The sequence below is a fragment of the Lepisosteus oculatus genome, chromosome 7 (genome assembly GCF_040954835.1).
Source record: "Lepisosteus oculatus isolate fLepOcu1 chromosome 7, fLepOcu1.hap2, whole genome shotgun sequence".
Taxonomy (NCBI): Eukaryota; Metazoa; Chordata; class Actinopteri; order Semionotiformes; family Lepisosteidae; genus Lepisosteus; species Lepisosteus oculatus.
This window is the reverse complement of record NC_090702.1, coordinates 43,166,013-43,193,665: the sequence shown is the minus strand read 5'-3', so window position 1 is coordinate 43,193,665 and position 27,653 is coordinate 43,166,013. Positions and strand designations below refer to the sequence as shown.

Below are 27,653 nucleotides of genomic sequence, written 5' to 3'. Positions count from 1 at the left end.
GGGTTAAAAAGACCTCCTCTGTTTTGCAACTTTACTTACCCTAAAACATCGCCGTATCAGAACCTTCCATTAATAATATTGAATGAAACAACGATAATAACGATACATGCTTCTTAGCATTCATGTACCAGGAATGGGAAAACGTTGGAGTTGAAGTATTTGAAATAATCCTAACTTTTGGTAGATCGGATTTTGTTACAGTAATTAAAATCGACTTTACTGGTGTAAAAGAATTGTGATGAGCGAAATCCTCACATATTGAATCTTCAATATACATGTTATTATAGAGAAATAACTTTTTTTAAAAACTGGTTCATTAACACCCGTTAATTGCATTTTAGTTTAGTAATTACTATAAACATTCACCTTAATTGTACATATTAGTGTGTACTGTATGTTGAGACCATGAAACATGAGATGTTATTCATCCCACATGAGGGCGATTTGGGGAGCAAGAGTGACGTCAGAATGTAGCTTTCCATTGTGTTGCTAATTTAAAAGGAGATTCCGTCAAATCGTCTTTGTAACTTTGTTCTTCAAGTTTTTTTTTCCATTTCTTAAGTTGTGTTAGAGTCGCTTTTTTCCCGCAAGGAGGATGAAGTAGGTTGGATGAAGGAATCGCTAAACTTCCCATCGGTGTCCGAATGAAATTTAAATCGCTTTTGTCTTTTCTCGGGAATCACTGTTGGGTGCAAATTCCCAATCCAAGGAAAAGTCTTGGTCGTCCTTTGTTGGCCACGTTGGGTTGTTTTTAATCGCTATGGATCTTTACCAATTTAAGGACATCTTTCTGGTTAAGAGAGTGTTTGCTCTCGAGAATATGACAGATTTTACAAATGCTAAATCACATGGATGCCATAACGGAGCTCTAATGGACAGATTTGGAGTTTTAATACAAGGTCTACTTGCAATTATTGCCTTCAGCACTTTGATGAGTAAGTATCTATGAAAAACGTGAACCTCTTTTTCTCTATTCCTGAATGTTAATTAGACTTGCTAGGTATTTTAAAAACCCGCTACTCTGTTAAAAGGTTAAGTGGCGGAACACGTTCAGTTAGCGATGCGTGGCACATTGTTTACTTCGCTTAGACAAAGCAACAGACATTTAAAGAGACCGTTGTCGATACAACCTTTTTTTTAAATTAAAAAAGTTTCATTTTTCCCTAAATCTTGTGCAGTCTTGTTGCGGATCGTAAGAATGTGATCTGCCTGATTTGTCATATACAGTAACAATGTTTAAACATATAATGTAATGTTTAAACCTACAGTAGAGCTGATAGTTACAGTAGTCACCTGGACCAGTGTTCTTAAAGCAGTATTCATAAAGTTGTGTGCATTATCAGTTGGATAATATCTTGACATTGTCAAAAAGGCATTTAAAAGCAGTGCACTTCACTTTATTTTACCTAAACAATTTAATACATTTCTTCTTGTAATCCCATGACGAAAATCTCGAAGTTCGCATAGTTTGCAGTTGGAGCACTTGAACAAAACCTGTTATGTTGTTCATAACTGTGCATCATATTTTACAGTAAGTTTAATTAGTCTTGTGTTGTGGTGTATTTTATCAGGATATTATTGGAAATAGCTGAGAGAGTGCATACCTATCACTGCAGTTTTTGGGATGATCTGACATTTTTTTTTTCCCCAGGGAGAACTACCATTAGCTAGCCCCTGAAGATAACAACAACTTTTTTATAACAGTCATACATTTGATATACCCCCACGTGTATATGGAAATTGAAATAACCCATACTTGATAATAAATAGGTTTTGTTCTTGAGAAAGTTATCGGCAATGCACTCGTATCTGTAAGGACAAGAGTTTGACCATCATTTTGCAAATAATTATCATTTTTGTTTACGGACTGAGTTCAGTAAAATTCAAAACATTTCCTTGCTTTTATTTCCTTTGAAGTGAATTGATCACCCCATTTTGGTGTTTTGAATTTGATTTTATGATTATTTACCCATGTTTATGTTTATCACAAACAGCATTGAACAAAGGGGAAACAGTCAAGTTTAACGCTTGTTAGATGTTGACTTTATACAGTCTAGAAAAAAGGTATATGGTCTGCTGGCATATATTGATAGCCTGTTAATTTAGCAGCTCATCTGTGGTGAAGACTGCATAACAAAGTGCTTGTTATAAAGGTGAAATATAGAAATGAAGCTTCTGTGTAAAAAGGTATAAAGTAAACCCAGGCCTCAGAAAGCCTTAAAAAATTGCTGCTGCACCAATATAAAGAGAAGGATAGTGACTTAATTTATTGACCGTGTACACCAACAGTAAAAAACAACCAAAAAAAAGAGGGAAAAAAATGAAATAACATTTGAGCAGAAATAAAGATAGAGATAAAGGAGAAGAGGTACACTAATCAAAAGCCTGACTAAACAGACAGGTCTTTTTGGTTTAGATTTAAAAACTGATCGAGAGTTTACCTTTCTCAGATTAACAGGGAGTGAGATCCAGAGATATGGAGCAAGCAGGCGCATAGAGATACTATAAGAAGCTACCACTAACAGACGAGCCTCACCAGCGCATACAGCTCTGCCTGGTGCATAGGAAATTCTGATAAGTATTGTGGGGATTTGCTACTTAGAGCTTTAAAAGTTAAGAGTAATATTTTGAACTGAAGGTGCTAGGTATTGGGGAGCTGGTGAAGAGGTGCCAGAATTGGGGTTTTAGCGTTTGAAGTCATGCAGCCAAGTTGTGGACATTTGAAGTGTGTTTAGGGAGCAAGTAGGGAGACCATTGTAAAAGCTGTTTATTACAGTAACCCGGCAGAGATGTGATGAAAGGATTTCTATTGCAGTTTAATCAAGAAAAGCCTGAATGTGGGCAATGGTTCTAGGGTGAACCTTTGAGACTTTACAGATGGCTTTTATTTGTGCATCAAAACTGAACTCAAGATCAAACATGAGTCCCAGATGTCTCATAGTAGGTGACATTAAGGGTCTAATACATACACAGAATCAAGCAAAACCAACAGGAAAAAAAAATGGGCAAAGCAAAGACTAAAAAGAAATTTAAAGGCGATGGATAATTAATCAATTTTCTAGACTTTCCTCATCGGGAAGCATAGATTATAAACCTGGATGTTGGTGTCCAACTTAAGTTGCATGTGACAATAATCCATTATGGAGATGGGTGCACCATTTAAAATTATAATGAGGGCAATTGTCACGCAGCAGACCAAGGAGTGATGAACAAAATCGAGAGAAATCAGTATATGTGCAGTCTGCAGTTCATGGTGTTTCTGTTCCTTTAATATGTAGATTCTTTGTAGTTATAGTAGTTGTAGTAGTAATCTATTGAAAACAAGAACAATTAGAAATAACTGGCTGCAATTTGATCTATCAAGTCCACTTGGTAAGTAGCTGCCAGATCCAACAATAACACTTTGACTTCTTTCAAGGAACAGTTGGATGTCAGATAACATAGTTGCATGAAAAAGTTTCTCCCGTTCTTAGTTTTAAATGCACTTCCATATTGTTCCACTTGTGTTCCCCAGATCATGATTTACTGTTCATTCTAAAGAATTCTGATTGTTGTCTTTGTCAGTGCCTTTGAGAATTTTAAATACTTGTATCGGGTCCTGCTGCAGTTTTCTCTGTTCAAGACTAAAAAGGTTCAGTCCTTTTAACACGTCTGTATAGGAAAAGGAAGAAGGTATATCTGGGATTCAAACTCAGTCTCCTTTTTACTAGACAGGTGTTTAACCAACTAACTCATGGTGTTTAAGTAGGAGTAATAACTGTTTTTTGGTGTTTTATAGAATCTGGCAATAGGATAATACATTTTTACATTTTGTCTTCACTGAGTAAAATGCTAGCTGCATTGTTGTATGAGTAATTGAACATCACCGATTGGAGATGTGCTACTTTCAACATTTATAGATTCAAAGTAAAAATAAAATCAAAAGTTTCTTTACTCAGAAAGGATAACTGACAAGATTTTTTTTAATATTTCAAAAAACAGTTATAACAATAAAGGAGAAAAGTATTAAACATAAACCTTCCCAAACTATCATTTTGAGCAAGTTTGCTTATTGTTTTGTACAGTATAACTGTTCCATCCTTTAAAACATCTCTGTAATGCTGCTAAGATCATTGCAGGCACATAAACCAGCAAAGCTTAATTCATTCTATCAGATGCAAGTCTATGCAACAATCATAGGCCAATAAAAAGGCTTTTTGGATACGCCAATTACAACACAGAGGCAAAAGCTATCTGTAGCAAGTCACTAATCGACAATATTCCCACACTGTTTTATTTCATCTGGCAATCTCTCATTTAATGTGTTCTCTGTCCTTGTTTGAAAGCTACCTAACTTTCTTTACCTAGGGTGTATGTGAATGCAGCATGTTGGTAAAGTAATGGTATGAAATGTGACAAGATCACAATAATTATGCTGTACGGTATACTGTTTAAAGCAGCTAATCAAGGATGAGGACTCAAGATTTGAGAATGTTGTTGCTTAATAAATTGCATGAGACTACTTTGCCCAAAGTTGTTTACAGTCCACACCAATCATATTTTCACAGGGACCATTTAGGCAGTAAAAGCGTCATTCCAGCTGTGAAGACACTGTGATTGTTGATTTTTGTGATTGTCACTGTGGCAGTACACAGATGTGTTGCAGCGTAAAGTTATTATACAATGAGCTAATATGTTCTGAAATACCATTTGGTATAGTTTGTTTGACCTTTGTTTCACATTGGATTGCTCTTGTAACGGGCTGTAGCAAAACTCGGTAAACTTCTTGAGGAAGGAAGCACCATGTAACACTAAAACATGAGTGTACTTTTGTTAAGAAACTGATGTACAAATATTCATTAAGAGTAAATCTTCTTTCTGAATTTTGCTAGTACAGAACAGTCTTATTAGAATTATAGCTCTTTTTCTCTGGCAACAAATAAACTACTTTACTGTGCCCCTTTTTGAATTCCTTTAAAAAAAAAATTCTCGCATTTTTCCATTTTAAAAAGTTTACAGTTTGGTTTCTCCAGCTAAGGTTGGGATTTAACAGGGAGACCATTCTGCTTCAAAAAGAATTTGTTGCTATAAAGTGGATACCATATTGAACTAGTAATTGGTTGTGCATGATCACAGCCTTTGTCTTTAATAGAACAGTTTCAGAGTCCAAAAAACAGCAATTACGAAGCCTCAAATAGCTCTTTTTAAAAGTAATGAGGCATAAAAGACAGAATAGAATGGGGCAACACGCCATTAACTCAATACTCTGCAATATTCTCGGTATTGTGTTGAATTATTTTATAACCAGCCATTATAAAGGCCCAACTTGCCTTTTCCCATTATAAGTGAAATTGTCCACAACACAACAGATTATAAATATTTTTCAATTGTAAACCCTCATTGAATTTTACTTTACGGCCTCACTGGTAGTATTTTTTTTATTTTAACCAAAAGGAAAGTTATTAGACTGCATAACCTGTCAAACCTGTAGGTCTGAACTGAAGATAATTTCGTTATTTTTTGTTTTAACATGTGTGATACAGTATTGTAGTAAACAGTTCTGAGCCAAGTTTTCCTATTGAGAAGACTTTTGAAATTGATTTTCAGTTGACATTTTGAGAAAAAATACTAACATCGGAGTAATTCATATATACATTATAGAGTTCTGTCCTGAAGAGCCAGCGTTAATTGGAATGCAGCAGCATTAAATCTTGCTGACATCGCTACAAGCTCGCAGGTGCTCAGGAAGTTGCAAGAGTTTGTATAGCCAAAAGCTTAAAGAGAGCTCGTCAGGGACCTGTCTGGAATACCCCACTCCACTTGTGTGCCATAGGATATTTGCTTAAATTGTAGTTGATAAAAATATTTCAGTCAGATAGGATTATGCTTTTAACTTGAAGAATTAGGTAGTGTTTTGTCAATCATCATCCAACCTTTGTAAAACAGTCATTTAATTGCTAAGTGATAACCACATTTCCTTTGGATTGTGTTTTGCACTAAGTTTTTCAGATCCTAGCAAAAATAGACAGCACATAATAACAATCACTGGGAATATGGGGAGGTGTTGAGAGCCAACTCTACACCAGTTGGACACCAGCCAAGGGTTTATTGTACTGGTCAGGGACCGGACTTGCACAGGGACTTGGGCTGGTCAGGGTCATGAATAAGGAGTCCGGCTCAGAACTGACTGACATATAGTACCAGTCAAACGTTTGAGTACACCTGCTTGAAACCAAGTTTTTCATGATAATCTGTGCTTTAAACTGTATGAACTTGTCTATTAACACTAAATATTTAATTACATGATATGTGTGCTTATAATCTTAAGTGAGCTGCATTGAAAATGTTAATTTGTCATTTTCAATAAAATAAACACCCAAAGCAAAACCAGCAACTAATTCCCCTGAAATACAAGCTTAGCTCAATGCATCTAGAAGTACAGATGTTTCAACATCAACTGTTCAGAGGAGGTTGCATGAACCTGGCCTACCAGGAAGAATTGCTGCAAAGAAACCATTGTTAAGAGTGCAGAATAAGAGGAAGAGACTTGCCTGGGCCAAAAAACACAGAAACTGGACCTTAAAGGCCAGCTTCACGCAATCTCCTCTGAACAGTTGATGTTGAAAAATCTTTACTTCTAGTTGCATTGAGTTCAGCTTGTATTTCAGGGGCAGTTAGTCACCGGTTTCACAGACTTGTGACACTAATGAACATATTCTCTGATTCTGAGGTCATCTTTGGCCTGCCTGACATCTTTCGGTCCTCATGAGTGCCAGTTTCTTCATATCGTATGATAGGCTTGGCCACAGCAGTTTCTGACACTTGCAAAGTTCTTGTAATTTGTCTTTAAGATTGACCTTCATTTCTTAAAGTAATTATAGACTGTCTTTTTTCCTTGCTGCTGAGCAAATATTGCCATGTTCATTCAGGAATGACAAACCTAAGTGCTCTAGGTCTTAAGATGCTTGTCATTTAAAGAAAGCATAAGTATTGTCAGGATTGTTTACCCAATGAGAAGGAAGTGCCATAGTCTTATCTAGTTGTTAGGATTTCAAATTATGGGGGAAGATCAGATTGAGACAAAACACTTTATTATCACTAGACAGTTTAAAAGAAGTTTAATTACTTTCAATTCAAGACAATCGGAAGATATACCCACCAGCACCGATTTACTTTCATAGCATGAAAGTAAACAATACGGAAGTGTATGTATGTCAATGAAGCATTTTTTATAAGTGCTATCTCTAGATGTAAGGTATACATGTACCACATTAAATTATAAAAACAAAAAAAAATAAAATAAATGTGGAATCATATTAACCCAGTGAAAACATTAATCTTTAATATTAAAGCCAGCTCAAAGTTTGTTGAATGGAATTATATATAATAAAATTGGCGATTGTCATATTGTAGCAATGAAGCTTGTGTTTCAGAATTGTGTTTCAGAAAGTTGTTGCCGTGTTTTTGTTGAGGTTACATACTAACCATGAACCCAGACTCTTCCAGAGTCTGAACTCTTTGGAAATTTGGTATGTTCTGTGGATATGTTTGTTCAGTACTCTCACAGACATGCTGCATTCTAGCACATAGAATATAGTGCTTATAAAATATGTATTTAATTTTGTACATTTTTCCTGGCCCAGTGTTGCGACTAGTTTTTAAGCTAGGTTTTAATAGACTAGATTTCCCCCATGTTGGAAGCTTTAATACTATATTTTTGGTTAACTGAAACATAATGTTAACATTTGGATTTCTTGCTGGATTGAATGATTTAACACCACGAGTATTATTAACTTTATTGTACAGTGTTTTTGTTTGAGGAAGTAATTTTATGCCTTTGTAAATAAATGATTGAATCAACTAGGAGTTATGCATTTGACTTCCAGCTGTTAGGCTAATATAGCAAATTAATATGAATAAACTGGGTTTTTATTCAGAAATGCAAACTAATCCTTAAGTTGCTAAAGACAGATTTCACATTCGTATTAGGACAAAAATGTAATTGCTAGGAAGTGTTTGATGAATTATGCAGTTAATAGAACTGCAAATATTTTGTCATCCTGTCACATATTTTCAAGGTTAAGTGATACAAATTCAAGAAGCAAGTTCAGATTCGCTCAGGTTTAGGAGGAAATTGCTGCATGAGAAAAAGTACCATTCAGCAGCTATAATAAAACATTATATTTAAAACATCAGATGCCAGAGAGGTAAAAGAGACAAATTTTCTATGTCTAGGTTAGATCACTGTAAAAAAAAAAAAAGATAGGTTCAAAATAAGAGGAGGCCTTTTGACCTGGGTAGCGTGTTTGGTTATTAGTACAGTATCTAGTACTATCAGATTTCGTATAGATGTGTTTTTTTTTTTAAAAGCTGGAATATCTTTCCAATGTGTCCTGTATCAAATATTTATTGTGCCTAGGTGGTGTGTTCCAAACTCCCACATCCTCAATTCTTAATTTCTAAATTTTTCAAGTTATGGAAAGCTCACAATAGATAGTTAAAAAGCACATAATACGGATAGACGAATAGCACTGAGTAAGTGTAATGTGTTTGTGCTTTTTGGATGAAACGTGTGAACAACCCATATTCAGTGGCTAGAACAAACCCTAATAAATACAAAACAATATAAAATGAATTTAAAGGGATAGTGTACCCAATACTTTGGCATTAACTTAATAGGCTGAGGAAATAAGAGTATTGACCAAAGATCAGAACTTCAGTTACAATGAATGAACCAGGGAACTACTGCAGTTGGGGTGGAGGGGGGAGGTAGAAAAGATTATACATAGGAGGACAGGTGTATGAGTTTAGAATTTGATTTCCTCTCCAATTTTTTAAACTAAGAACATTTGCAGTCATGTAATGTTTTAAATATAATATTTTATTTTAATTGCTGAATGGTACAGTGTAGGGTAATGTACAGTATTCATAAATTCATTAAGAAATTATTCTGATAGTTGTATTCATTATTTTTGTGTATGTGGTGTATTTGTTGTTTAATCATCAGTTTTTAAATTATTTTTTTCCATGAGGAAATTGGGTTACTTAAAGGCTTACAGAATGGAACCTTAACATAAGTTAGGGCATCGACTGAAGGTATTAAAGATTCAAGGAAATGCTTGTACACCTGAGAATGAATATTACTTTATAAAAAAAACTGAAATTCTAGTTTCATATGCTCTTTTTCTGTCCACTTCCACTGTTTGTTTGTTCATAGAACTGTAAAAGGTTAGTTAAGCAAGATCTACCCATTCTAAATCTACATTGATTGACCTATAGAATCTTATTGCTGTATTCTGCAATTAGAACATAGTTTTCTTCCATTATCTTACATGGATGGAGAATTATTTTTTTTAATCAGTGGGTATTATCTCTGTCTTGAGTAGCTATTGGAATAGTTTTAGCAACCATGAATAATTTCTTAAATACAGTTGGTATAATGCCATCAGGCTTTGGAGATTCATCTTGTAGAATAAGATGGAATACCTTTAGCTCGTCCGCGTTAATGATATTTAATATAGGACTTTCTTTGCCTACCCCAAGATATGACACTTTGTCATGTACTGTACTTCCTCTTTGCAATTCTGAAAAAAATATATATTATTTGTTTTGACCTCCATAGTATAATTCATTTCTTTCACACTCCTGGCTATTCTAATATGCTTTTGTTTCCAAGCTCGCAATCCATTATACTCCTTTTCTTTGAGTGGATCCTGATCTTTTTTTATCATTTTATAAATCATAAAGTGTTTTCTCCTTGAATATTTCTTAATTGATTCATTACATCAATCATTTTTGTCACTACTTTTTAGTCTTTGATTTATTTACTCTTGACACGAATCAGTTCTGTTCTTCAAGCTGAATTTCTCTACACTGTTGCCATCCATTGTCTACGGATTTCATCTCTATCATTTCCCATTTTGGTTCTCTTCAGCTGTCTCATTCCTTTTAGAAGAACACTAATGTTCTAAACAACAACGTAACATAGCAATTGTGCAGATTAATCCTAAAGATTTCTCTTGTTAACAAAAGAAGCTGTAACAGCTCAATTTTGAAACACAATGCAAAATCCTGTTTTTCTTGTCTGCAAGGTTTAGAACACTCATTTGTATTCTGGGTACTGTTTGTATTCATTTGGATGCATTCTGTATGCTGTGGCTCCTGCACACTGGACTTGTTCCTTTGTGGTAGCACATTTGTTTTAAGAAATGCTGTCATATTGTTGTCAATGCCTAACATAGTTTTGTTAGTTTGATGTATTATCTGTCCACCCATTTTCTAACTGCTTTATCTAGTTCAGGGTCCCACAAAAGGTGAGGAACACCCTGGTACACACTGTTTGCCAGTCCATTGCAGGGCACACACACAGATACAAACAAGCACACACTCACACCAGGGCCAGTTTTCCCAGAAGCCAGTTAACCTGCCAGTATATCTCTGGACTGTGGAAGGAAATGGAGGAAACATACACAAACATGGGGGAAACATAGAAACTCCACACAGATAGCAACACAATGGTACAGTAGGTTAATTGGCTTTTGGGAAGACTAGACCTGGTGTCCCTGCGTGTCCCTGCAATGGACTGATGTTTTGTCCGGGGTGTACCCCTCCTTGCTCCCATTGCTTGTTGGGAGGGGCTTTGGCTCCTCTATGGCCCTGTATTGGACAAAGTGGTTAGAAAATGGATGGATTTACAGATGACTTTTAAAAAAATATGCCAAGTGTATAGCATCTCTATCTTTTCTATCAAAATATATTTTCTGACTAAGATGTTCTTGAAGCCTCAAGAAGAGAATTAAGAAATTTTAATGTTTGGAGAATGGAAAGTTAAGGGGAGAATCAACAGAATTGTGACCTTTTTAAAGTTACTTATTATGAAGAAGATAAATATTGAACTAGCATTGCCTCAGAAGGTTACAAAGCCAGGCCAGCAGTGTTGTTAATGATTAAATCAATATCTGCCTGAGCTAGTTTGTGATTGCTGAAGCATTTATTGCAGCCTTTTATTAAGGCATTACTTTCTGATACTGAATTAGCTGTAATGCATAAAATGGGCAGTTGGATGAAACATTGGCTGCTAACCTTTAGTCAGATACGAAGAGCGGATTTGTAGAAAATCAGGTGTAATATCGCTCTACAGTATTAGACATAGTTTACCAGTGTAATCATTTAACTGAATTAAATTTTCATGACTGGTTCAGTTTTTGCTTCTGGCATTTTCTTCCTTTGAAATTTAGTAAACAGGTAATTAGATGTTCATTTTAGTAGTATTCATTGCTTTTGTAATGGCTTATTTTTATCACATTTTATAGATTTTGCCGATGATGATTGGTTTCAATGATGGTATGTTCTAGTTTATAAATAATCGATTTCTTGATTTGTTTGATTGCAATTGCGTACTGTCTTGAACCCTGGACTTTGCATTGAAGCTAATGATTTTAAGTTACATTAATCATGGATTAAATACTGGATCTTTTGCAGCGAAGATAGCCATCAGGGTGGCTTCAATGTTTTAATATATTAAGCTATGAAAGTAGACCAATGGGTGTCGTACGAAATTAACTGTAGGTACAACCACGTAGGGCTGGCTGCTGCTTTTGTCGTATGTACATACTTTACATATTGATCTTGTAGAGACCTGTATACAGATCTGAGCTAGAAATTGGATCAATAGCCTTGTTAGAACTTTCACTGTCCTTAGAACCTTTCTAGGACAAAAGAACAAAAATTTAGCACACAACTGCCAAAAAGGATTTCAGTTTGAAGAGTAAGGTTATGTTCATTATTGTGAGCATATGTACTCTAAAATACAGTCAAAAGGTGCCCACATTATCCCCCCCCCCAGGGACTAGCAACATAAGATACCTATTTCAAGGTGTCGGATGTATTCAGTCAAAAAATAATATGGATAATTTGTTAATTAATATTTTTGGAGTGATCATTTGTTTTATCTTGCATATCTTCTCTGAAAGTCCCTATTCAAGATAATAATGCCTGCCAAGAGCTTATAAGAAGCCTGTAGTAAAAACACCTGAGTGTTGTAGAAAAATGCTGTTGACCACTGAGCTCAAAGAGATTATGCATTGGATTTGTTTCTTTTTCTTTGTATCTGAGAAGACATTGCTTCAGATAATAAACACTTGTTCAGTCTACAGTAGTAGTAGTTGGCAGAACTTATAAAAAAATTCTGAACATGCTGTGATAGTTAGCAACTGTGTCTAGGCACAGTGCACATGGGTCTTCAAATTACACTATCCTATTTTGTCATCATTTAACTAAGTGGTTGTTTTAGAGTCACTCAAAACATTTTATAATAGGAGGCATTGTTTTTGCCAGTTCTTTGAAACAGAAGCACCAATCTAAATTTTAGAAGATGAGATGACTGAACTTAGTTTTTTTAAGCTGTTTTCTATGTTGTACTTCAATTAACTTAATGAGTGCTTAGCTAACATAAATTTTAATTGTATCTGTATTCTTACCTCAATGGTACTGAAGCACCAGCATTAAGTATTTTAGATAATACTGTAGTATCAAGATAATATCTAGATTGAATGATGTTTCTACTGCATTTTGTAAGCATTTTCAGAAAATAAACCAGTTCCAGTCAAATGAGACATAAAAAACAAGGCTTTCAAAAAAGAACACAGCCCAACAGAGCACGTCAATGCGCTCAAAGTGTCACATCCGTCTGACACAGTGTCAATTACGTTATTGTTCTCAGGGCTATGCCAAGTTCTGCTGCTTCTTCCTCATAAAAAAAAACATGCTATCATATTTGAATTATTCTAGTTTCAATTATATGAATTATAAGAATGCTTTCTCCATTTTCAGATAGTTTCTTCCTCATTTAAAGACATGCACATGTTGATATTTCTGTATTGTTTAGAAATGTGAAGAAACGACCATCTGTAAAAAAAACACCAAAAAATTACCTGTATGAAGCTCATGTGTACGGTTTTGGTGATGCATTAGGTCAATTGATCAGCACAGGTATTTTGAATAATTCAATTGAAAAGCTACTTTACAATCCCTTTTTGTGAATGGGCCTTATAAAGTAAGAAGTCTTTTGCAACATAGTCTTCACAATGTTTATGAGACAGTATACATTCGTCTTTAATCCTATTACCTGCTACAGCTGTAATTATGATACTTGAATGTGACCAGCTTTGAATTCACCTCAATACAATGCAAAAGTTTATTAAATGTTCCAAGTACTAGTAGAATTCATAAAGAACAATTGTCAACAGCCGAAGATTTTATGTAAAGAAAGTTTTCTGAGATTATTACTTATGATCTGTAGAGCATGAATTTGGAAATGAGGTTGCCTTGAAATGAACACTGTCAGTACAAAAAACAATTTAAAACCTTTGAGTGACATTAATGCTTCTTTGGACTAAAGTTTAATTGGAGGTTGCTGAACACTTAAAAGCTAATTGTTGTTTGGCCCTTAAAGTATGAAACCAGTCTTTTTCCTTTTCCTTAAATAATAAAAGGAACAACTAAATTATCTACACCACGCACATTAGAACTGGTAAAATCTGAGCTATGGGTCAGCAGTCTTTGCTTCTTCTTTTTTCTAATTTTTATTTTTAAACACTTCCATTTTATTTGCAGTAAAAAGGTTCAGAGAACCCAGAGAAGAGAGGCGACCATGGAGAATTTGGTAAGAGTTTCTGTTTGGCTGCCTTTACTCAAATCAAAAGCTACATTATTAAATAATTCGCCTACCTGAATGACATCAGAATGCGATGGCAAAATAGGAAATGAACAGAAATGACACCAATTTGTTTTTACTGTTTTTCACTGCATGAGGTGGTCTATAATACATTAACATCAGAATTGCAAACTTTAAGTATTTACTTCATTTAACACTCCTATTTAGTAACTGATATGCAAAGGTAATTCCACTCAGCTGTGGTTATGTATAAACAATATTTTCAGTATACATTCTCTAGACATATTTTTGAAAACTGGCAACTGTTTTCTTAATTTGTTGCAACTTGCACTAATTATGGCTATATATTAAAGGGAGTGGTACAAACAGTGTAGACATGTGGTCTGAATATATATGTATATCATTTTAAGAGAATTAAGTATCAGCCTGCACTCTTGAAATTACTTTCTTTGTCTTTCCAGGTTTTATGACACATCTAAGCAAGCTATTGGAGCTCTCTTCATTCACTTTGCCAATGTGTTCCTGTCCAATTTCACAGAAGAGGATCCATGTTCCTTGTAAGAGTTGTATCACAATATAGTCCTATATTAAGTATCTATGTTTTAAATGTAAATGAACTTGAGTTTTCAAACAAATTTTAATTTAGAGACATTTAGAATTATAAGAGTTTGACACTCCTTGATAAACCAGAATTAAAGTTAGGACTTTAGTAAGGTTAAGGCTTGACTAAGTTTAAGATGAACAGTATCCTGCATACTGAGAGATTTCACAGATAGTGGTTTGCTTCTAGATACCTCATGAACTTCCTGTTGGATGCCACTCTGGGGATGCTTCTGATCTGGATCGCCGTGAAAGTTATCACCAGGGTGGTGGAATACAAACAGTTTACATTGCTTACCTTTGGAGAATATGGTAAGGAAGATAAATTAATTGAAAGTGTTTGTTCTTGATTGTGTTTCTTTTAGTACTTTACAAACCATTACCATTTTGTATGCATCTAAAAACAGAATAACAGCAGAAGAAAATTTAATAAAATAATTCCTTCTGAATTTCTTCTCTTTTTCTTATGCTGTTTTAAAATTACATCTTGCTCATGCAATTTGTGAATGTTATTGAGATGAGCTGCTCCTATGTTTCTGATATTTTTTTGTTTGCATTGGTACCACTAGAGTGTGCTAGACACTGTATACTCCCCGTTGAGTCAAGACCTTTTTCCTTGAAGTCATTTTCAGTATTTTGTATCATCACTAGGGGTCAGCAAGACATTATTAATAATACAGAAGAATATAAAACGCAGCTTTCATTGAATTTAAATATGGACAGATTTTTACAAGTAGTTTCATTTTTGAATTTGTGTCTTTAATATGTGTTTAAGTGGGATCACATCTAAATGCATCTCCAGGGTGTGTCTCACTGTATTTTTTTGAGTCTGTAAAATGTCTTCTGCAATATTTTTTCTTTTTTTTTAAATTTACCATTTTACATGGGCATTTGTTTTATATAACCACATTTCTAGATTTCAGTTTCATTTTGCGGTTGGAAAAGAAGTAAAGGAAGGCTACATAAGTACAAGCTTTGTGTGTACATTATAACAGCTGTCTTTTTGTCAGCTAATCCCTTAATAAAACAATGACAGGATTCTTGAATATTACTTTGCAGGTTTTCTTATTGAAATAGATTCTAAGCACCAAAAGCAATGTATTAATATCTATATATGCATGTATGCTTTTAGAAAATGATACTGTAGACCCCCTATGGATCAGTCCTGTTCACTATGTCCATTTCAAGTCAGTAAAATGTCAGTGTCCATGAAAAAAAAAAGATTAGAATTTTTCTGATCCTTAAATTATTTTATTAAGGGAAAAGAGAAAAAACAAGAAAATGCAAAAAAAAAAAGAAATGGCAAGAATCAAATTATCACTCAGTAGCCATGCAGTAGTAAGAGAGACATATTATTCAGTAATAATAATCAGTATTAGGAAAGCTTTCTAATTTGTCAGTGGACATCTTTAAGACTTGACTTGCTTGGCAATTTGTAATGATGTTTTCTGTACAAAAGTATCAATGAATACCATGAATGCTCTGGACTGAATTCAGGCATTTGCAGTGCTCAGCTAACCTGCTTATTCACGCCATTTATATAACCTTGATCCACAAACTCAGACATGAAAGTTTTCTGTTCCCCGAGCTCTATGATTTTCAGAGTGCAAGATTACAGCATTGCTGATATATTTTGATTCATTTCAGCCCCCGTGATACAAAAGGCTGGGTCCCCCAAGCGCATAAGCTTCTTCTTTTGCTTCAGTGTTTTAATCCACTTGTATAAGCAGTGTGGGTATTTCAAGCTTTTGTAATGAAATGAGAATGATTGTGTTCCTGTTTAGTGGGAGATAAGCGAGTCAGAGAGTTTAATTAATAATGGCAGTGGCTCATGGATTTTAGATTTAGTAGGGTTCTGTGTTTTGTTTTATCAGGAATATGATTACGCTGTCACACTGTTCTGGTTTAAGGACAGTTTGTAAGTGATGTTTCATCAAGCTGAAACTATCCATTAATTCAGATGCTTCATTTTTTTAATAATGCTGAAAAAAGTGAAAACAAATCTGATGGGTGAAGCAGTAGGGGAATCGGGCTTAATCACAAATCAGGATTTTAATTATCCACTGTATCATCATCACTAGGCATGTGCATACTTTGTAATGGTTATGTAGTAGAAGTAGATTTAAAGTCCTGATAAGAACTTAGTCATGTGTAGTGGTATTGTGTGCACATTTTATTTTTGTTACTGAAGTAATGCATCAATACTTACTGTACTTTCGTCCGATATGGTTTATTTAATGTCATCGGTCTCAGAACTTTGTTGCTATTTTGGTTATATTGTTTTGTAAAAGTTATAGAAAGTACATCCTGTTTTCTTTCATCCTGGAACATGAGTAAGTATGTACAATTTTGAAAACAGTTTTGAAATACTTTAATTATAGTGAATGATTCACACAAAGAGTTATACTGTACTTTGAACAAATACAAGCACTAGGACCCGATAAACCCACCAAAGAGCTGTGAAATTGATGTGTAATTATGCTCATTTTCATAATAGTATTTTGCAGTCCTGTCCTTGTAGACCATTTTGTGTTTTGCATTTCATTCCTCCCATTTATCTTAATTTATGAGGCTGATCAAACCCTATATGTGAAATATCTGTTGAAGTGTCTACTTGAAAATGTCTTACTTTAAGAAGGTAGTCTTTAGAAATGAGTATTGACTGTGCACACAGTTCTGGATTTCTGAAATGTTTCATTTGTAACAGCTGAACCCATGCAAAATAATGGTGGCTCATATGGTTTGACAGCATCTGAAACATTTTTAATATATTTAGAAGTCTATGGAAAGTTGTTTATACACAAATGTAGAAGAATATACGTTTCCTATACAAGTTCAAATAAGACTGACCAGGTCAAACTAGACTAAAATACGATTTTTCTGATGCTGAATACTGACTGGGCAAAAGAGGTTAGAAATAACAAGTCTGTATTTTAGTATAGAGTTAATAGAGACTCTGCATTTAAAAGTTCAGCTGGAACAAATCCAAAAAGAGGCAGTGATCGTAATATACTAGAAGCATTTTTGTGCATTTTTTTTGTTTGTAATTGCACAAGTTCTGGGGATGCAAATTCAAGTCATTAAAGTCAATATCTTATGTAGCCAAGTTAATATAACCTGTATGACTGTTTGCACATAGGTTTTATATTCTAATGGTATTTCTGTGACATTCAGAAGTGGTCTGCAAGAGCTTGTTAGGGCATTCCAGTTTGAAGAGCACTCAGCACTTCATTACACTCATTATTGCATTATCGTGGTGTCACTGTACTGTACAGAGAGAGATTTCCTAATGATTCAATAGTTTCTAAATGTGTCTTCTTAAATGCTGCACTGTTAAGACATGTTCCAGTGAAATACAGACCTTTGCAAAACTATTAAGACTCTTCTAATGGTGTCCATTTTTACATGAGTTGAGCTGCAAGCTCAGGGGCTGGCATTTCAATGAATTTAAATATGTAGATATTTAATATTATTGGAGATATTTAATGAATATTCAAGGTGGAGAACATGCATCACATCCCTTACCCAGTGTGTGAGGGTGGGTGCACCTTCACTCAAAGGCAAAGTTGGGAATTTGACTGGGGCCAAATAGGGACATTCAACCTATTTACCATTCACATAGCTTCTTAAGCACCTTGCACGTATGTTTGACCGTGTGCCCTTCAACGGACTGGCGTCTCATCTGGAATTCATCTTGCTTTCCTTTTGCTTGTTGGGATGGGCTTCCCTGTAACCCTGGATTGGATAAAAGTGGTTTGAAAATGGGTAGATGGAGAGGTGGTCTGAGAACAGAGGACTCTCCCAAGATGGAAGACTAGTGCATCAAAGGTTAACCCCTTTTAAATGGCGATACCCATTTTAACAGCTGGTTGTACTGCAGCAGCTTGGCTTAAATCTCTTCCTCTCGCTGGACTAACTAGTAGTGTGTGCTCTGAGAACATGAATGCTTGGTCCCCTGATAATGGGTGAAGAGAACAACCATTCCAGGCTGCCCCCAGAAAGCTGTCTGCTAAACAATAAACCCATTGAACAGAGTAACAAATATTCCTTCTGTGATTGATATTTCTTATTCAGAGTACAGATGAAATGCTTACAGCTCCCAATTACCCAGTGATCGTTGCACAGCAAATCACAAAGACTTCTTGTCAATGATCTCTGAAAACATGGGGACAGCATGGGGAACAAGGTTTTCAGACTCAAAATTAAGTATAATATGACTTGACAGCTTCATCTTCTTCACTGTCTGAATATAGATTGTAATTTGAAGGATCTCTCTCACCTGCCTGATAGAAACCTGTTACAGACCAATCCTTGAGATTTTGTGTTTTGAGAGAGGTACGCATGTGCTTATTTCATTTGGGTTTTGCCTCGGTAACCAGCAATTTATAGTTTTCTCATTCTATATTTTTCTTTTTCCATTTCAAGTGACCAAATTATGTATTTTGGCATGCAGTAGAAATTGTGGCACTGAACCTGCTGTCTTGCAATTTATTGCCCACTGGTTTTATCTAATATGTACAGTATGAGGAGAACTGTTCTATATAGAGGAATAAAAGTATATTGAAGATGTACAGGTAGGTTGCTTATATACAGTATAATGTGGTATACTATCCTCATATTATGAATATAAAAAAAGGTCATGTCTTAGAAATACAGTAGAGTTTTATTTAGCCCTGTAGCCTAGTGGGGAACAGTATGCCTCGATTTTTAAATACTGCTTGTCTTTTTCTTTCACATTCCAAGATCTGAATGTCCTGGTGTAAAATGTTTTACCATTTTACATGTGGAGACACTAAAATATTAATATGCAGCTTGCAATGATATTAATTGGTTTTGATACTGTAGAAACAGTGTTTGATCACATAGTGATCAAAGACGTTTCTTTAATCCCTTTAAGCATGGTGAAAATCCATGAACTGGTTTTTGTACTCTGCAAAACAAGCTTGTTTACTGGTAGATGCATAACTGTAATTCTGTTTCATTCAAGTAAACAGAACAAAATGGTTTGAATATCAAATAACTGCAGGGATGCAATCGTTTAATTTAAAGAGAGGCATGGTTTATAAAACAACTGTATGGAAGTGGTGCTTTCTCCTCTATGGGATTATATGACCATGTTAGGGAATTCTGTAGATCGTTCTCTAATGAGGTGCAGATTTTAATATCTAATAATTAGAGCCATGCAAAATTTGGAACCTGACAAACTTGCAAATTATTGTAGCTGCAAAAATGTGATTTATAACCTAATAAAAAAGAAAAGGAAGGACATTGTAGAACAGACAATGTCAACTGATGTGCTGATTCAAATGCTGTTTCTTCTGGAACATAGTGCTGCTTTTGATACAGTGGATCACTGGATTAGACAGACTTGTTGACGAATTGTATTGAAAAATAAATTTCAAACAATATATTTGACTGTAATGTCCATGCATGACCTCATGAAGGCTGATCAAATTCAAAATATTAATGCTGTGGCTGCCTGGTTTCAACACAAAGTGAGGGACTACAGAGTTCATCGAAGGTTTTGCAATGAATTAGTCATTGTGTTTTACAAACGTTGCACAGAACTGACAATGAGTAAAGAAAGCCCAGTTTAATGCTCTAGTCTATTTGTGAAAAATGACCACATACCTACATCCCTAATCATTAAGAGCCTCCATACTTTTCAAAAGACCTGTGAGTTTCTGAAAACTGTAATGGTTTTCAGCCAACATACTCACAGTAGGGAATGCACTGCAATGGACTTAATAAGGATTAGTGTAAAACCATATGGTGTTAAGTCACTATGGTTTCTAGTGATCTAAATAGTTATCGAAATGATCAAAAACATTTTCATTGCACGATCACAGCCATTCATTGTGGTGATGCAGCTTCACATTTGTTCTCAAACTGGAGAGTTTACAACCCTGGGAAGGGACTGTGTCCTGTTTGTCAGCACCCTTTTATCATGTTAAAGTTTTTACCCAGCAGATGTTTCAACATGTTATTAACACTAAGAGGCACTTACTGTGATGGGAGGTGGGATGAGCAGAAAATGATACAATTGGCATGCTGGAATGTGTTCCTTAACCACATATTTAGAAGGTTGTGGCAAGTAACGTGTGTCTAATGTACACAAATAATTGTTGTTCAAGGATTTCATAGCTGGTACAGGGTGACTGCTGCATCGCTGTCTGTTCCGTAGTTAGGCAAGAGAAAAATTTAAAGAACAGCTCATGCTATTTGACTGGGCCTGCTGTGTAATCAGAGTGGTTTTATTATTGGGAGGGAAAAATGTCCATGATTTGTACAGAGGGATCTCTAATTCTTGAAAACACTAGAAAGGGAGTACCTTTAGACTTTAAACTAAAACTTTATTATACAGATGAAATTTAATTATTTTTTATGCTAAAATATTATTAAACACTTTGAACATTTTTTTGTGTTCAGCAAGTCCATTTATTTTGTCATAGTTTCAATGTAAAGATGGGAAGGAGGGAGAAGCAAAGTTCATGGATTTTTTTATCCCATCTGTTAGGTAAGTAGGGCTTGCAACTTTGTACTGGAAAATTACCCCCTTTTTCATCACTGCTGTGAAATGGATCTTAAACCTTAAATACAAATACTTGTGGTCTTTTAAGTACAGTTGACTAATTACAGTATAACAGTTGCAAGACTTTCATGTTGTTCTCGATACTACATGGTAGCTCTGTGATGTGAGGAGATCTGTAAGCAAGTAGCATTTCACAAAAATTCACATGGGAAAATGAGTCACTCTTTTCTGTACTTTTTTCCCTTAAAAACATGCTAAAAATAGCTTCAGGAATGTTTCATTTTTCCAATAGAGAGAAGTATTTTATTTGATCAAACTGCATATGTTGTCAGAGCGGTTTATCAAAGAAAATAGTACTGTAAAAGTGTATGAAAATACACAAGACTGACCATAACGTCAGATTTGAAACTGTAGAATAGCTTTAAAATGTTAAAGCATATTTCACAATGTTATTACTGGTAACTATCATGTAATAGGTTTGGTGGTATTGTTTTTTAACCCATGTGTTAAAACGTTTCTAATGTCAGGGATAAAATGTTGTTGTAGTAGAACACAGGGCAGTGACTGCAGACTGGTTGTGTGCTAGGGGTTGCATGCAGCATTTCTTCTGGTACCTCTGATCTGTATCTACCAGCAAAACAAGAACATTATGCAATGGTGATATAATTTGGTAAACTCTCTCGTGGAGGATAAACTGAGTCAGACAAGCACATTTCACACAAACTGGAATTGTGTGAAACCAACATTATCCCACTCCACAACCACATTATTTGCAAACAAAGACTATTAAGTTGGAGTTCATAAGAAAATTTCAGAAGGGCTTGGCCAGGAGATAATATATAAAACAATGGAGATTAAAGCCAGAAAATCAATAAAGACTCCATCCACAATCACATTATTGGGGATTGTATCTTCAAAATTGAAATACGTCAGCTCTTTGTGAATCTTCATGAAAACCCGTCCTGCTCCAGAATAGAATACGCATAACTTTATTAGGACCTGTGCTGAAATAATGCAATTTCGACTACTTTTCGTATAGCCAAATATCATAAGCGCTTTAGAGACATCATACATTCAGCCAAATCTAATATAAATGGTCATGAAAAAAAATGTCTTAAGGGTCAAAGCAACGTGTTGTTAATGTAATAGACTGTCATTAGCTTATTAAATGTATAAATAACACTTTTATAAATAGTCATGCAGTTAGTACAAAAATACAGTATTACATCACAGAATAAATATTCCCAGATTGATTTCCTTAATACTAATTCAATTTTGTTTTGTAATTTTTACAATTCATATCCATGGTATATGTTCATATATATCCATATATCCAGGTACATGTTCTTCATGAATCTGTTGCTTCATTCTTCTGTCGGTTTTGTTCCCTGGACAGGAGACCCCCCTCAAGTGTCTGCATGGATAGGACAGTGTGGGGTATACATGCTTATCATGGTTTTTGAGAAAACCGTGATAAGTCTTGTTCTGCTTATTCCTGGCTGGACCAAAGTGAGTGAAGACCGTACTTAATTTTATTTCCTTAATGCACCGTTGCTTGTTTCTTATTTGATGATTTCTAAGCACTTTTTTAAAGGGAAAAAATATGAGGACATTCCATGTCAACATACTACATATTTAGCAGTTGCAGAGACTATGCCTTGGGTAAAACTAATGGTTGCCACATTTCTAATGAGAAGTTATAATGATTCGAAGCAAGGCAGGTATACATGAAAATCAACAAAATCCATGCAGATTTCTACTTTTTCTTAATCCATCACTGCTGACAGATACATGGAACTCCAAGATACAAATCTTTCATCTGCTTCTTTTTACAGTATGCACACTTTTAAAATGGTGTGGGTATAAAAAAACAATCTGCATCAAATATGCAGTTGATAATGACTGTATTACACCATAAATGCTTCTTTTTTTATTTGGAGTTCAATTATACAAAAACTACCATGATAACAAGAGAGCAACAGAAGGGAGGAAGTTTAAAGATAGTTTGCTGAGGTTTTTCAGATGGCATTTATTAGCCGTGGCAGTAAAAAAAAAATCAAACACTAACCCTAACCCTAACTTTTTTATTTTCTAAGTCTCCTGTTATCCAAATCTAAAAATCAGGTGGGAAAACTTAACTCAGTTCTACAAAAATTTTTGTTTTCATACTGGCTGTGTTAGAAAGAAATTTAAACTAATTGTTTTATTATTATTATTAGTAGTAGTAGTAGTAGTATTAAAATCTTATTTAGTAATAAAATTAAGAGAATTTGGTATAAACTATGTTTTAGTCGCATGGTGGGTTGATTAATTTTTGTTACATTTGGAAAAAGTGTGGATAATGTTACCAACACTGTGAGATTAGGGTAAATAATCTACTTCAGAAAGTTGAAATCTTTATTTTTTTACATTACAAGCAAATGACAATAAGCTAAGTTACAATATATTCCTTTTCACTTTTCAGAGACCCAACCTTGATCTTTAAAAGTCTGTTTAGTCTCCAAATGTAAATATTTGATGTTTTTTTTTTCCTCAGCACATGTCCAAATCTAAGGATATGAAAATATGTTTGGTTATACTCCAAACAAAATCAGAACAAATGTTTACTCTGTTGAGCAATTTATCTGAAGATATTCTTTCTCTCACCTCTAAAACACTTATTTTCCTCTCCAAAGGAAATTGAATAGAAGCCTTGTAAGTGCAGTGGAAATTCTCTCTAATCTTAGCATAAGCCTAAATTACAAGCTTCTTGGCCTGTAATAAACCCTTGGGGGCAGATGTGAAACCTATGTGTCCAGAAGTCTGTATTACTGGCACTGAAGCCAACTGCTGGGAATTTTGCATTTCAGCTTCAAGACGTTTTGTTGGACTATATCCCGAACCCACAGCTGGAGCTGGTACTGGTCATTCTGATTGTGCCTTTCGTTGTTAACGTGAGTAAGGACTCTGCTCCAGCTCTCTGGAATGTATTGTCTCCCTGAGCTTGAGAGTATCAGTTAACTGGGCCCCCGAAAGGGAACCTTGAGATATCACATCGTTTTCCATAACCCCTGTGTGTCATCTCTGCATGTTCGTTTTACTACTTTTTTTCTTGTTTTCATTTGCTGTTGGGAGAATACAGATCAGGGTGTTATATAGGTTGCAGGAAATTATGATGCTTATTTAACCATCTTGTTTTTCTTTTATTACCATTGCATTGTATTTCTCCTTTTAGTTTTCTGGTTCTGTACTCCCCAAATTTCTAGATTCAAGCACAGTTTAGTATGGTCATAATATGTCATCTACTTTTTTTCACTGAGCTCAGTAATGATTTTTGATCTGGAGTTCGGAAAATCCTCATTCAATTTTTAATTTACTTTTAATCGCTGATATACAGTAGAAGTGTTTTACTCTTGCTGTACATGATACGGTAAGCTAACTACAACACCCTGCACATGAAAGAGTAAATACAAACTTAAAATGCAAAGCTAATTCACAATGGAAAGTAAAATGAAGCTGTTTGAACTGAAAAATGCATAACTCTTCAGTTACTGCAGGCACTCTGATTGGGGAACACTATTTGTGTTTAAGTTATATTTTATTAGAAAGTGTGGATGCTAGTGAAAATAGTTGTTAAAGATGTTGAAGAGTTAAGTAAAAAAAATATATTAGTCCTGGAAATAGTTGAAATATAAGCAATTTATAAAAGTTAAATAATAAAACACCCCCACACTGTCCAGGGAATGTCAGATAACATCATGACTACACAGAAAATTAAACAGACAGTAGCTGAACTGTAAAAGATTATTTCATATACATAGACAACACTTATACAATATGAAGAGAATCCAGAGTGTGCTTACATATTACTCATAATATTTGTCTGTCAAAAGTTTAAGATTTAAAATTAAACGGACCTTGGGACCCATCACCATACATCCAACCTGACGATCTCAGTAATGACCATCAATCTTAATAAGGATAACTAAGACTTCTTTAAATTACAAATGAAACAGTTCTCCACAGGTGAGTATGCTCTCTAAACTGACGCTGAAAGGAGACAACCTTCTGCACTGCATCCAAAGAAGCAAGTAACTAATTCTGCCAGACAATTTAAAAAAGTAAAGTTAGACGGTTTTATAGTTAGGAAAAATCCAGCTTCAGCTGTGCTGCTCCAGTTCCAAATATATTGGAGGTTTTGGTGCATCAAGGAAGACCTCAGCATTGAAAATGGTGTTCAGATGTAATTTGTTTCCTCCTTTCCTGCTACAGTATATTCTTTGTCTTCCTGCAGTTCCTTCCATCTTTCTTTTTAAAGACAGCTTGGGTGATGTGGGTTTCCAGGGGGATTTCAGCCTTATAAGGTGTTTAGCCTCTGGTTTTCCAATCCATTAGGGTTGTTATCTAGTTAGGTAAACCCTCATCTGTGCAAACACCTCATCAACCCCTCTATAAAGCGGTTTTAATTGCACTATGGAGGGTGGGGGGAGTCACTTTCAAAGACAAATGGGCACTAATCAATATAAGACATAGTCAACATAATGGTCAACATTTTAGAAATGGTTGTTTCAGTGATAGATACTGTATCATTAAGAGATGTAATGATTGACTTCTAAAATCTTGGAATATAACAGAATATGGTCTTGCAAAAAAATGAATGAAATGAATTTTTTTGGTGAATGCAAACAAACTGTTTGAAATTCATTTTCAATGTTCTTTTTAGGCAATAATGTTCTGGGTTGTTGATAGCTTGATGATGAGGAAATACAAGAACCAGAAGCCAACGGAGAGCCCCCAGAGCAACAAATCAGACGAGGCCCCAGCAAGAGCAGTCGATGAGGAGTCACAGGTAATGCTTCAGAGGAAAAACAGCTCTTTGGGATTAGGCTTTGCTCTCACTGGCTTCTACACACTTCAGTATCCAATCACACATTGTGTTTTCTGGTCACATTGAAGTCACTTTCCATCCATCCATTTTCTAACCTCTTTATCCGATACAGGTTTTCCAATACTGGGTTTTTATCTCAGCAAGCAACAGGCACTAGGCAGGATACACCTTTGATCGGATGCCAGCCTTTCCAGGGGGTTCACACGCACAGTCACAGCATAAGAAACCAGTTAACCTACCATTGTTTTGGGGCATATGTATTGGGAGGAAGGAAGGCAATTGGAATACTTGATCTGCATTCCATCTGGGACAGTGATATAAATACCTTGGTACTTTGTTTTTGGGGAAAGTTCAGTGAATGTGAATGGGTTTTTTTTGCAACCAGAATGTATTTATTAATACCAAAGTTTTATTAAATAAAAAAATTCTAAGCTTTAAAACAAATATGTTGTGGGGGAAAACCGGAGCACACCTACATATGGAAACTCCATGCAGATAGTACACCAGGCACTGAACCCATCCCTGCAAAGCAGGAATGCTAACAACTGCACCCACAGTTTCTCACAGTGCTTTTAGATTGTGATGCCTTTCGGATGATGGAGTCCTTGAATCCATGTGTTAGTACTGTACATAAACATTTTTACTTTTTGAAGGGGTGAAGACAAAGAACAGGACAACAGGAAACCTCTGAGAATTCTATCTCCTTTCCAGGCGTTCAGGTTGTTTTCTGTCACAGCTTGGTGTTTTCATTCCAAAAAAATTGAATTACCATAGACGGGTTCTTTATTTGTTGTAAACGTCAAAGATACAGCAGACGTTATGAACGTGCAGTGTAGGCTCATCGGTGAGGTACAGAAGGCTTCATATCTCTGAAAGTAAACTCTGCTGGAGAAGCACAAAGGTGCCATCCTTAGATCTTAACCAGTTTTTGGAATCATTAACCTGTCCTGAACCAAATGAAAGGTATTTGTTTGAATGTGGACATGCTGCGCAAAACTGTACACGTGTATTACTTAAGAGCATGGTCATCGTAATGGGTCATAGTCCAAGATAATTTTGGTATGTCAAGTTTTTTTTAATATATAAAGGAGTAAATTGATATCACAAAAGGTAACAATGTTAATAAACATTTTAACTGCGGCTGCAATGAAGATACCCAAAATAATTAAACTGTTATCTTAGCAATTACGTACACTTGCGGCATAAATAAAAGACATTAAGACATTAAGTCTGCACACCACTAATGACCACCTATCAGGAACAAAAGTGAGAGTTTTTAAAAATTAAAACTGTGTACAAAATTAAATTTTCAATTAATAGTACTTATATTCTTATTATTCATTTGTAAATCACCTTTGTACTTTCTAAAAGGTAAAACAGTATACATTTCATTATTAATGTTAAAAAAAGTACTCATTCATTTTTATATCACACGAGTGCATTACTGAGTTATAATAAAACTGGATTAAAAACAACATCATTGTTTAATGATGTGTTTTCCATCTTTTCAGTGTGCTTCATATAACTAAGCTACAGAACTGCACAATTAATATTTGGTGACGTTTTCTTATTGAAATCTACTAAAGAATATGCACATGGTGGGAACAAAATACAAAGTTTATAATTCCTGTGCAGCTTCTAAACACTGCAGTTCCTGTCTCTAAAAAATGAGTTTCTGCCAGTGTACTTTAATGCGAACAATTCCAGTAGTGAGTTGTTCTTTGGCCATACTTACTTCATCATTCATATCGCACCTGTTGTGTTTTTCTTGGATTACATAAAGCACGCCACCAGTGGAAGGCCTTAGTGGGCCAGCTCAGGAAGCAGCCATGCCAAACCTGTGACCCAAAGCCTTCAGTCTTAATTTTTTAAGGACACCCTGGCCCATCACAAACAGATGGTTGCAGTTGACTCCAAGAAAAAGTGAGTCAGACAGTTGCTTTTTCTCCACTATTTTATGGTGCATTTCCCTTGGAAGACAGCCCTAAGGGAACCAGGCC

The 27,653-nt window shown here is 35.1% G+C and overlaps 1 protein-coding gene across 1 annotated transcript in view; it reads left to right on the top strand.

Moving 5' to 3' along the window:
* The first annotated feature begins 451 nt into the window (after positions 1-451).
* Positions 452-27,653, top strand: part of tmem110l (transmembrane protein 110, like) — a 31,044-nt gene continuing 3,842 nt past the window's right edge. Inside the window, exons 1-7 of the mRNA XM_015352413.2 lie at positions 452-935; positions 13,594-13,642; positions 14,116-14,211; positions 14,445-14,566; positions 22,183-22,295; positions 23,636-23,719; positions 25,489-25,614. Of these exons, the coding sequence (XP_015207899.1) occupies positions 761-935; positions 13,594-13,642; positions 14,116-14,211; positions 14,445-14,566; positions 22,183-22,295; positions 23,636-23,719; positions 25,489-25,614 (765 nt within the window). The 5' untranslated portion in view covers positions 452-760. The remainder of the gene's footprint in view (positions 936-13,593; positions 13,643-14,115; positions 14,212-14,444; positions 14,567-22,182; positions 22,296-23,635; positions 23,720-25,488; positions 25,615-27,653) is intronic.